This window comes from Balaenoptera ricei, chromosome 16 (genome assembly GCF_028023285.1).
Source record: "Balaenoptera ricei isolate mBalRic1 chromosome 16, mBalRic1.hap2, whole genome shotgun sequence".
NCBI classification, from domain to species: domain Eukaryota; kingdom Metazoa; phylum Chordata; class Mammalia; order Artiodactyla; family Balaenopteridae; genus Balaenoptera; species Balaenoptera ricei.
Window position 1 is genome coordinate 26,545,815 of NC_082654.1, and position 13,121 is coordinate 26,558,935.

Here is a 13,121-nt window from a genome sequence, read left to right on the forward strand (position 1 = left end):
CAAATGTCCCTTGGGGAGGGAGGCAAAATTGCCTCCAGTTTCGAACCACCATTCCAGCCAAACTGAACCACACAACTTAGCGCAGAATTGTGTTCCATCCAGTCTTGTCACCTGATTGTCCCCTGGGCTCCCCAACCACTCTGTAAATTCCCTGAGACAAGGATGAAGTCAATCTCATAAATGAACCTACCCTAGCAAAGGATCAGACACGCAAAAACCTTCAGAAAGTACTAATCCTGGTGACTGACAGTCAAGTAACCCCAAAGGCTAGTCCTCCTGCACGCTCCTTGTGACTCTTCACTATGCCGTACAAGCAGCAACATGAAGGGATCCTCCAAGAGTTAGGCCAGGGCTGTGGTGATGTGATTTCACATGATGACTGCGGAACCTACCAAAGGCTCTCTGGCCATGATAGGTTTACAGTAACCCAGCACAATCTGAGCCGGGCCCATCAACCCGTAACCTTACTCCTGAGGCAGGGGAGTGACTGCACATTCTATTTTTGTTGGCAGCCGGTCCCAGCCTATCCTGGGCCTCCTCACCACACTCCAGAGCCACACCCCGAGGAGTGGGAGGTCACAGGTATTCATACCACTGCCTGGGGGTAACCAGGGATTTCCAAACCCTTGAAGAAAACCACAGGATAGGCTGGGCAGTATTTGAAACCAAGAATGAGACCATGAAAAAATGGACAAATTCTTAGAAATGCACAACCTTCCAAGACTGAACCAGGAAGAAACAGAAAATATGAACAGACCAATCACAAGCACTGAAATTAAAACTGTGATTAAAAACCTTCCAACAAACAAAAGCCTAGGACCAGATGGCTACACAGGTGAATTCTATCAAACATTTAGAGAAGAGCTAACACCTATCCTTCTCAAATTCTTCCAAAATATTGCAGAGGGAGGAACACTCCCAAACTCATTCTACGAGGCCACCATCACCCTGATACCAAAACGAGACAAAGATGTCACAAAGAAAGAAAACTACAGGCCAATATCACTGATGAACATAGATGCAAAAATCCTCAACAAAATACTAGCAAACAGAATCCAACAGCACATTAAAAGGATCATACACCATGATCAAGTGGGGTTTATCCCAGGAATGCAAGGATTCTTCAATATACGCAAATCAATCAATGTGATACACCATATTAACAAATTGAAGGAGAAAAACCATATGATCATCTCAATAGATGCAGAGAAAGCTTTCGACAAAATTCAACACCCATTTATGATAAAAACCCTCCAAAAAGTAGGCATACAGGGAACTTACCTCAACATAATAAAGGCCATACATGACAAACCCACAGCCAACATCGTCCTCAATGGTGAAAAACTGAAACCATTTCCACTAAGATCAGGAACAAGACACGGTTGCCCACTCTCACCACAATTATTCAACATAGTTTTGGAAGTTTTAGCCACAGCAATCAGAGAAGAAAAAGAAATAAAAGGAATCCAAATCGGAAAAGAAGAAGTAAAGCTGTCACTGTTTGCAGATGACAAGATACTATACATAGAGAATCCTAAAGATGCTACCAGAAAACTACTAGGACTAATCAATGAATTTGGTAAAGTAGCAGGATACAAAATTAATGCACAGAAACCTCTTGCATTCCTGTACACTAATGATGAAAAATCTGAAAGTGAAATTAAGAAAACACCCCCATTTACCACTGCAACAAAAAGAATAAAATACCTAGGAATAAACCTACCTAAGGAGACAAACGACCTGTATGCAGAAAATTATAAGACACTGATGAAAGAAATTAAAGATGATACAAATAGATGGAGAGCTATACCATGTTCTTGGATTGGAAGAATCAACATTGTGAAAATGACTAACTACCCAAAGCAACCTACAGATTCAATGCAATCTCCATCAAACTACCACTGGCATTTTTCACAGAACTAGAACAAAAAATTTCACAATTTGTATGGAAACACAAAAGACCCCGAATAGCCAAACCAATCTTGAGAAAGAAAAACGGAGCTGGAGAAATCAGGCTCCTGGACTTCAGACTATACTACAAAGCTACAGTAATCAAGACAGTATGGTACTGGCACAAAAACAGAAATATAAATCAATGGAACAGGATAGAAAGCCCAGAGATAAACCCACGTGCATATGGTCACCTTATCTTTGATAAAGGAGGCAAGAACATACAGTGGAGAAAAGACAGCCTATTCAATAAGTGGTGCTGGGAAAACTGGACAGCTACATGGAAAAGAAGGAAATTAGAACACTCCCTAACACCATACACAAAAATAAACTCAAAATGGATTAAAGACCTAAATGTAAGGCCAGACACTATCAAACTTTTAGAGGAAAACATAGGCAGAACACTCTATGACATAAATCACAGCAAGATCCTTTTTGACCCACCTCCTAGAGAAAGGGGAATAAAACCAAAAATAAACAAATGGGACCTAATGAAACTTAAAAGCTTTTGCACAGCAAAGGAAACCATAAACAAGACGAAAAGACAACCCTCAGAATGGGAGAAAATATTTGCAAATGAAGCAACTGACAAAGGATTAATCGCCAAAATTTACAAGCAGCCATGCAGCTCAATATCAAAAAAACAACCCAATCCAAAAATGGGCAGAAGACCTAAATAGACATTTCTCCAAAGAAGATATACAGATTGCCAACAAACACATGAAAGAATGCTCAACATCATTAATCATTAGAGAAATGCAAATCAAAACTACAATGAGATATCATCTCACACCGGTCAGAATGGCCATCATCAAAAAATCTACAAACAATAAATGCTGGAGAGGGTGTGGAGAAAAGGGAACCCTCTTGCACTGTTGGTGGGAATGTAAATTGATACAGCCACTATGGAGAACAGTACGGAGGTTCCTTAAAAGACTAAAAACAGAACTACCATACGACCCAGCAATCCCACTACTGGGCATATACCCTGAGAAAACCATAATTCAAAAAAAGTCATGTACCACAATGTTCACTGCAGCTCTATTTACAATAGCCAGGACATGGAAGCAACCTAAGTGTCCATCAACAGATGAATGGATAAAGAAGATGTGGCACATATATACAACGGAATATTACTCAGCCATAAAGAGAAACGAAATTGAGTTATTTGTAGTGAGGTGGATGGACCTAGAGTCTGTCATACAGAGTGAAGTAGGTCAGAAAGAGAAAAACAAATACCGTATGCTAACACATATATATGGAATCTAAAAAACAACAACAAAAAATGGTCATGAAGAACCTAGAGGCAAGACGGGAATAAAGACACAGACCTACTAGAGAATGGACTTGAGGATACGGGGAGGGGGAAGGGTAAGCTGGGACACAGTGAGAGAGTGGCATGGACATATATACACTACGAAGCGTAAAATAGCTAGCTAGTGGGAAGCAGCCACATAGCACGGGAAGATCAGCTTGGTGCTTTGTGACCACCTAGAGGGGTGGGATAGGGAGGGTGGGAGGGAGGGAGACACAAGACGGAAGAGATATGGGGACATATGTATATGTATAACTGATTCACTTTGCTATAAAGCAGAAACTAACACACCATTGTAAAGCAATTATACTCCAATAAAGATGTTAAAAAAAAAAAAAAAGAGACCATGTGTCACAGTTCAGTGGAAGCTCCTGAGAGCATATATGTTAAGCAAGAGAACCAAACAATAAAGAATATTCTGTCCCCCTTCATGCAATGCCCAAGGGAACCAATGTCTTCTGTGGGACACAGTCCCAGCAAAACATACGCCACTTGCAGGAAAATAAGTCACTGTGTCACACTCCGGCCGGCCGTTCTCAAAGCCTGTCTCCCTCTCTACGGAGATGTATACAGCTTTCTGCCACTGCCTCTCCTCTCTCTTTCAGTTAAAAGAACAAGACAGGTCAAGCAAGTCACCTAGGACTGAATCACCATTTTTAGCAACAGATGCCTCTTGTGAGGTCCACGTTCAAGTCCAGTTGAGCCCTGCCCACAGCAGCAATGGCTGCAGAGGGGGCACAGAAATGGCTAAACCAGGTCAAATGCAGGGCTGTTTCAACTCACTGTTGCTACAAATTAGCAACAAATAGAGTCAAGAAGTGCCAGGGAGGAACTGGTATCCAGCTCCTAGGGAGTCAGGGCAGGGGAAGGAATTTTATAGCACAGTTTTTGGGGTTTTTTTTCTCCAAGTAGTCCCAAATTATTCTGTTTTCCTGGACTAAAATTTACCTCTTCAAGGAAAAGGGGTGGGAGGGGGTGGATCAAACTCATGGGATATTACTGGAGGAAGTGAATGTTTTCTTTGGCTCCATCCTGGATAAAAGTTTCAAAATCAGCAGATACAGTCTTCTTTTCCACTAAGTTACTGTCCAGTCCACTGGTTTCTCTTTGCTTTGATAACAAGAATGTGATGAAAAACAAGCACATTCCTCTAAAAAAGCAGCTTCTTGCAACAGAGATGGTTGGGGGGTTGGGGGGTGTTTAAAAAGTCACCTGAAAGGGCTTGGACGAGAACCATCCTTTCTGTTAGGTGACTGTAGGGAACTGAGGTGTTCTATGGAGCTGTCGCTTGTAGTTTTCACTGATTTTTACAAATCAGTTCCAAAAAGAATTTTAGCTTCCACCTCTGGTAGTACAAACAAGTGTTACTTGGTGTTTGCTGCATTTATATACAGCCAGTTCCCTTCCAGCAGGGTCTTGCTTACTTTGTCCTGAATCTGGTAGAGAGGCTAATTAAAATTAGCACACACAGGAGGGTAATGGTGACTGGGACACTCAGTCCCGTGCAGAGAACAGGGCCGCAGGGAGAAGGTCTGGCAGCAGGTTTGGTGAGGGAACTGTACCAGCGATGTGCAACAGCAGGACAGCACTGAGGAGACGTGGCCTCCAGAGCTACCGCCGCCACACGTTAGCTCTGTGATCTCGAATAGATAACTTCTTGAGTTTCACCTGCCTCACAGGTGAAAGGAGATAAGACCTCCTACCTGATGGGTGGCTGTCGTGACAAAATAATCAAAGTATCATGTCAACGTTGGCTGATATTCAGCAGTGTAGGGGTTAAATTGGAAGTTGGCAAATTCCGTCTGCCCTCTCCCTGGGCATGGCTCCCGCGCTTGCAGCTCCAGGCTGCCTTCCCTGTGTCCAGGGAGTAACTGGGGTTCAACACTCTGGCTGCCCTGCCACATTCAGCACCAGGCCAAGCAGGGGCCTTTTCAAGAATACAAACAGGGCTTCCTTGGTGGCGCAGTGGTTAAGAATCCGCCTGCCAATGCAGGGGACACGGGTTCGAGCTCTGGTCCGGGAAGATCCCACATGCCGCGGAGCAACTAAGCCCGTGCGCCACAACTACTGAGCCTGCGCTCTAGAGCCCGCGAGCCACAACTTCTGAGCCCACGTGCCACAACTACTGAAGCCCGTGCGCCTAGAGCCGGTGCTCCGCAACAAGAGAAGCCACCGCAATGAGAAGCCCGCGCACCGCAACGAAGAGCAGCCCCCGCTCGCCGCAACTAGAGAAAGCCCATGCGTAGCAACAAAGACCCAGTGCAGCCAAAAATAAATAAATAAAATAAATAAATAAAATAAATAAATTTATTAAAAAAAAAAAAAAAGAATACAAACAGCCCCCTGTGCCTCTACCCATACATTCCAACCTGGGCAAGGGCACACTGCCTGAGTGGGCCCCAGACCCGCCCCAGTTTCACTGGGGACTACTCATTTCAGTATGAGGGATCATCTCACTTCATCAGTGAGGGCAATTTGGGGGATAATTTTCCCACAGAGAAAGGCAACATTCGAGGTACAGGATATAAATTCCTGTCTTGACAGATCTAGCCTGCATTCCAGCAACTAGAAGTTGCCATCAACTGGTCCTTCCACATAACTACAGCACAACAACTGAGACCACTGGACTGTGGAAAGGACCACCTGCAAAAGCCACCTTTCCACACCTCTGAACTGTACCACTCCATTCCTAATGTCACTCGCCCACCGCCACCTGCCTAACGTTCCATCACCTGCGTGCTTGTTCTACGCCACCTGCCTGACTGTGAGGGCACGGATAGAGTTTCTATTGATACCTCTTTGTATCCACAACATGCTTTGAGTAGAACAGGTGCTCAATACTTTTCAGATATAGATGTTGGTCATAAGAATCCTCCAGCATTATAAAATCAATACCTTCTGAATTAAATATGAAATAGAATTTATTCAAATCAGCAGACCAAGAACATTCTGTTGCAGTCTTGTTCTCTGAAAATCAGTGATCCATCTGTTAGGTATACAGGATGGATTCCCTCTTAACCAGAAAACTGATTTTCTGACCTTGCCAGATAATGAAGGGATGGCATGCTCACCTGCGTGTTGTATCTAAAATCTGGCACGTGGTGCCATAGCCCAAAAGTTCAGTAGCTGACTCTCTTCCGAACTTCAGCCCCATTAAGCACAAAAGGACTGTTCTCTAGACAACACTGTAGCTTCCAGGGGGCTGTCTTAACTGTCCCTTGACTGGAAGAACTAATACAGCCTGAGGCCTATCTGCCCTTCACAGACACTAAATTCATGCCACACTCATTATTAGATTGAAGGTCCCTCATGCCTCCCTCTTTCTCAGTGTCATAAAGGACACCAATACTTGATGAACCGAGGTCCTTGTTTTGTCTCAGGCATACTTAATACCAAGACTCACAGATGACAGTTTCCCTTCTCATCTGCAGGAGAAAACAAAAACAACACTCCCAACCTGATCTGTCTGGAATGCTCTTTCCCCAGCTCATATGTCTGGTAAACTCCTACTCATCCTTTGAGACTCAGATCAGATATCACCTTCTCAGGAAAGTCTTCCGTGCCCACCCCCCTCCCCAAGCCTGATTTAGATGCTTTCCCACCCTCTGCTGTCCTAGTCCCTGGGGATCCTCTGTTTCGGGCTTTAGCACGTTGTCATGTAATTATTTCCCAGCTACTAAAGTGCAGGTGGGGGTGGGGTTTGCGGAGGAGTCTCTCAGAGTGGGGCCAGAAACCGCCTGGGTCCGGACCACCCGGGGAACGCAACAGAAATGCAGATTCCTGGGCCCTGGGCCCACACCTACTGAATCTACATTTTAATAAGCCCCACTCCCAGGTGATTTTTATGCATTTTGAGAACTACTGCATTAGAGTATGAGCTCCTTGGAAGTAAGGATTGTGCTTTATTTATCCTTTGTGCCGGGTTTGCATTCATTAAGTGCAAAGGCATTATTCAGTAGCTGCTGCATGCATGAGAATCTTCCACAGAGTAAAATGTAAAAGGGCACTCAGAGACAAATGTCTCATCTGGTACCTGGGCCACCTAGAAACAACCTTCAGAAAATATGCCCCAACTGGAACAACGCATTAATCCAACTCCACTTTCACAGACACTGATAGGTAGTGAGAAAAACACCAGGCTTTGGGATTAAAAGACCTGGGTTTAAAACAAACAAACAGAACTTCGATTACCATTTCCCTAGCTAGCTGAGCAACTCTGGACAAGTAGCTTACCTACTGTAAGCCTCAGCATGCACTTCTGTAGAAATAGAATCACACTACCACATAAGACAGGGGTGTTATGTGGATTAAGAGGGAAATAATATATGAAAGCACATATATATATTATGTATGATAAAGACTAACAGCATATATGTTTTGTGTCATTTTCTTAAAAACAGAATTATCACCAAGTAATCTTTAGAAGGCTGGCTTTTACATAGCTCCAATAAAAAACAGTTACACTGTCAGACACAGAAATGCTAGAAATATACAAAATTATGTTACCAAAAATACTCAGGGTTTTTATAGGCAAAGTTTGAATCACAGAAGCCTAAGGCAGAAAGGGCCTCAAGAGGTCCTCTAGTTCGGCCCTCTATCAGGAACCTGTTCAGAAACCAGAACAAAGATTCACATACTGTGGATCCTCTGAGATGCTCCCCACAGCCAACCCAGTTCTTCACTCCACCTATCTCTGCATCCTTTCACTTAACTGAGCAGAGGTGACTGGACACGAGCAAGACTGATAGTAAATTACACTGGTACAGTAGGCAGTGGCTTCCCAAGTCTCAGTCAATGCACAATGACCAAAATCCCAGGGCAAGAGCTCCTGCCCACTATATCCTTCACCTCTGTAAAGGAACCAGTCCTCTAGCTTCTAGTTTCCTTACGTTTTTGCTAAATGCCTATTCTCAGTCAGCCAAGGTGCTAGTGTTTTAAATATTCTTTTGTGAAATATTCCCAATGACTCTTCCAGTAGGTTTTATTGTTTCCATTTCAAAGATGAGGTTCAGAGCAGTTAAGCAGCCTCTGAGACCCAGGTGGGGAGCCCGGATATAGACTTGGGTCTTTCTGGCTCCCCAGCCCTGCTCCTTCCACTGTATCAGGCAGTTTCCAGCCGCTATCCCCCGCCTGCTGACATAACATGGGATGCTTCATCCATCCTATTTCCAACGCTGCTCAAAATCCTTGCCAGGGCTTACTCTGCCCATGGGTTAAAAGGACAGCCTTTCTTGAGGGACAGAGGAGGTGCTCAAAAAGGGCCCCCAACGCTCTGCCTATCGGCTGCATCAAAGGAACTCTGAAGATTAGCAAGAGCAGTAATGGAACGTGCGGAGCTTTTCAGAAAAGCTTACTTTTAAAAGAATTTCAGGCAACCCGAGGGAGACTCTAGCACTTTTCTAAGAGTGAGGTTAAACCAGCAGTCCCTAGCAGTGACTTTCTTTTCTAAGGCTTCTGGTTTGATCACATCTGTGGCTTTTCCTCCCCCAGGAACAGGCAGTAGAGGGCGTGTGTCTGTCCCCACCCCCTCTTACAGCCGCCACTGGTTACAGTTACACATTCCGATACAGACGTGCCTCTCAGACCAAAGAGGGGGCAGGGGTGGCCAGCCCTCAGAAGCCCTGGAACAAATAGTTGGCAACAGCTGTGTTCTCAGAAGACCGCAGTTGGTCGCTCGCTACTGTTTTCTCATTCCACACCAGGTTCTCGGCTATAATTCAGTGCCCCTACTTCAAACAGCCGCGCGCAAAGCAATCAAGTCTCTGCCACAGGGTCTGCTGGCTTTGAAAAATCGGTCAGGAAGGCCACAACGTGGTCAGTGCCACCCCCATCCCTCTGAGGCATTCAGGCCATCCCTCAGTCACGCAGCCCTGACCACACGCTGGGGAGGAGAAAGCCTCCGGGCGCCCTACCCTGTAAAAGAAGGCCCCGACCCCAACTCAGAATCTCTTCAGAACCAGGGAACTGTGAAGAAATCTCTGCTAACTAGCCAAATCAAAATGGAGAAGGAATAAAAGGGGTTTTGATCAAGAATCCCGCTCAGCCTCTCCCCCTCCCCAGCCTCACTCAACTGTTTCCTCCCTAAGGCTTTGGTAACGGTTTTATGGTGCTCATGGAAAATCAGAACGGAGGGCCCCAGAGACACCTCGGGGAGGTAGGGGGTTAAGAACACGGTGGCTCTGGGAATAAGGAGCAACTAGCAGGCAGGAAAGGAAGACTGGAAAATTCTGTGGGAGCTGGCCTGTTTTAACTGCGAGACATTTTCTAAAAGGTTCCCTCCGCCCAAAGCAGCAGGATGATAAACTCCCACCCTTCTTCCCTTCCCGAACCCGATCCACGGACCACCCGTTCCATTACCTGTCTAAGACCCAAAAGGAAAGGCATCCTGCAAGAGCATCGTCCACACTAACGTTGGGAACAAAGGGCTTTTTAAAAGTTAAGGTCTTGGAATGAGCATTTCCCCTGGTGGGCCTGGTACTCAGCGGTCCCGGTTAACCGGCCTTCCTTAGCAAAGAAGAGAAAGTAAACAGACTCCTGGGACCAAGCAGGCACTCTGCCTCCTGCTCTCCTCACTGCTTCCCCCCCACCAGGCTCCCACCCCCCCGCCTGGCTCCGACCCACCCCCACCTTCTCGTGACATATCTCAGACGCAGCAAAGCTGAAGCTGTCTGCCAAGGGGGAAATGACATCAGTTCAGGCACGGCAGAAAAAACTCCAGACAGCTGCTGCTGTGGAATACTGAGAAGGATGTGCTGCAAACCTACGAAGGCCTGCCCTGGACCCACCTAGGGCTGGAGCCCACAGCAGGAGGAGGATGGGGGCTGCTGCCCACTGCCCGCTCCCGTCGGCTCTGAGCAGGCTGGGCTGTACATAAATCAAGGCTCTATGGCTGAAAAGAGCTACACTTCTCTGAATAACGACTGGATTCTAATAGCTCCCAAGGTATTGTTTCTCCTCCTTGGGAAAGAAAAGGAGCCCAGGGGCTGTCAGTTTCACAGAAACTTTTCCTCCCCCCACCCCTGCCAGAGCTGGTGCTCAATAAAAGTGCACTCCGGCCTGGTTGTCCAACTTTCTCTAGGGATGGATGCAATTCACAGAGACGGGTAGGAGAGGCACCCCTCCCCCAGCGAAGGCAGGACCTGCTACCTTGGGCACTGACCTCTCAAGCCCTCGCTTCGACAGGAGAGTTTATATTTCATAAACAAATTACGTGTACAGGTGCCAACATCTTTCCTCACTTGTCTTACAAAAGGTACAACAAGTCCCACCGCAGCCTCCAAGTTGCCAGTGAAGTAGATCATCTATATTTAAACCAACTCTTGCTTCTGAAAAGTTCACCACCTTAGGTTTGTCAGGCTTTCTTCTCTAAGCTCAGTTTATGGAGAAAATGGCTCTCTATAAGGTTGGCGTCCTCATCTGACTTCTCCCAGTCAGTGGTGTAAGCCAACCCTCATCTGGCCACTGTTCCCTCAACAGCAGGTCACAGTCGCTCCCTCCAGCCCTGAATCCTCTACCAAAGACAACACTAGCAAAGGTCCGTGTTTGGATCTGGACTTGCAGAAATGACTCTCAAGGAGAACAATCTTCAGAGGAACTTTATCAACCCAAAGTTACTTTCTAATAATTATATTTCTGTCACTCAAAGCAAGTATATCTCATCTTTCTTTTTACTTTCTGCAACAATTTTCTTTCAGTGATACTTATCGAAGGCCCCTGTGGGACTGGCACCGTGCTGGGCAGACCCAGGTAACTCAGAAATGATTCTTGCAAATTAGTATCTTTCACCTCCACCTAGGACAATAAATTAGCAGTATGTAACACTTACAGCAAGGTGAGTTGCCAAAAGTACTTAGTGAATCCAGCCAGACACACAATGTGCTTGCTGCAGGTCTACTGACGGTCAAGGTCACATCGACTTTCCTGACAAGGAAATGAATGAGCCAAGCCAGCTGGGCCATTTCCTGGAGGCTCACAAAAAAAGTGACTCACAGCCTCATTGCTTTGCAGAAGGGAAGAGGGGTGAAGTGGCTTCTGCTGCTGCAGGTGTTTGGGGACTAGGGAGCCATTCTTCAGCAAATTATGTGTTCTCAAGACACGGTCATCCAGTCTATCCCATGCCTTGCTGCTACCCTCACATACAGGCCGAACTGCCAGACAGGCAGGCCTGGACATCGAGGCACAAGAGAGAAGAGGCTGCTTCCAACGCCCTCCTTTCATTTCCTCAGTTCCCTGGCAACCGCCGACCATCCCAAAACACACGCAGCATTATTAACTTTGACAGTCAAACTGGAGGAAGGGGCATCCTCAGCCCCTCCTGGGCAACTCTGGTCTGAACCTACCTAACAAGAGAGAGTTAGGTGACACCTGCAGCTCTATAGAAAGAGTACATGGCGTAAGTGTACTTGTTCATTCATTCATTCCACACCTATTGAAAGCCCACAGTGTGCCAGGGCACTGGTCTAGGTGCTGGAGGTACCGCCATGAGCAAAGCAGTCAAGAACCCTTGCTCTAATGCGCAAAGGAAACATTCCACATTTCCAAATAATATGTATCAGCAGTCATCTGTGAATAAGTGGAACTGCAACAAAATTATTAGAAATCCAAAAATAATCTTGTGAAAGTTCAATCTAAATTATCAAAATTGCAACATAGGCTGCCCAATTTCCTCCCAACCTAATGAATCATCCTTTTATGGAAGCTACTCAAGACAGTGTTTCTAATCAGCATTTGCCTACTTTTATCTTCTTATAAGATCTTAAGTTCCTTGTGCAAGGCAGCGTTAAACCCAAAACATTACATGGAGCACATCATATACTCTAACAAAGTGATCACTGAGAATGGCTTCTTTCTCACTGATCTACTTTTCCTTGCCCCTAGTCCCTGACCAACCCTCACTGAGCGCTAAGATTTGGGGGATGAGGAGAAAAAGTTGAATTGGCAAATGCAGGCATTCCCAGGAAGACGAGTTCACTTTTCTCCATGCTCTACGAATATTATAACCCAGGGACATAGCAGTCAGTTTGGGGATTTAAGAGGCAAGAGGATAATCAGCAATTTCTGCTAGTCTGAGAAAAAAGGGTTCTTTTATGTAAGTGATCCAGGTTCATACATGGTGGACCAAAGCTAAGTCAAATCCTTCTTCAAACCATTTTGGTCATCTGCCTGACAATGCAGAATTTAATTCAATGTTGAATTCACCAATTTAAAAAAAAAAAAAAAAGGAAGAGTCACACTAAACCGGGATGGAGCAGGGTTATGTTGTCAAAATGTTGCAATTTAATCCCACTACTGGGCATATACCCAGAGAAAACCATAATTCAAAAAAGACACATGCACCCCAATGTTTACTGCAGCACTATTTACAACAGCCTGGTCATGGAAGCAACCTAAATGCCCATCAACAGGTGAATGGATAAAGAAGATGTGGTACATATATACAATGGAATACTACTCAGCCATAAAAAGGAACGAAATTGGGTCATTTGTAGAGACGTGGATGGGCCTAGAGACTGTCATACAGAGTAAAGTAAGTCAGAAAGAGAAAAACAAATATCGTATATTAACGCATATACGTGGAACCTAGAAAAATGGAACAGATGAACCAGTTTGCAAGGCAGAAATACAGACACAAATGTAGAGAACAAACGTATGGACACCAAGGGGGGAAAGTGGGGGTGGGGGGGGATGAATTGGGAGACTGGGAGATCAGGATTGACATGTATACACTAATATGTATAAAATAGATAATAAGAACCTGCTGTATAAAAAATAAAATAAAATTCAAAACAAAAATGTTGCAGTTTAACAACTGTTTATGGCCCCAAGCAATGTCTGAGACATCCTTCCACTGACCCAG

General features: G+C 45.2%; 1 protein-coding gene across 4 annotated transcripts in view; it reads right to left on the reverse strand.

Moving 5' to 3' along the window:
• The window catches only part of WBP1L (WW domain binding protein 1 like), a 59,217-nt gene that overhangs the window by 26,825 nt on the left and 19,271 nt on the right, over positions 1-13,121 (reverse strand). The window contains exon 1 of one of the 4 annotated variants that reach the window (XM_059900442.1): positions 9,623-9,817. The exons of the other annotated variants lie outside the window; for them this stretch is intronic. Within the exon in view, the coding sequence (XP_059756425.1) occupies positions 9,623-9,649 (27 nt within the window). The 5' untranslated portion in view covers positions 9,650-9,817. Of the gene's footprint in view, positions 1-9,622; positions 9,818-13,121 lie in introns of those variants that run through there. 4 annotated transcript variants of the gene reach the window in all.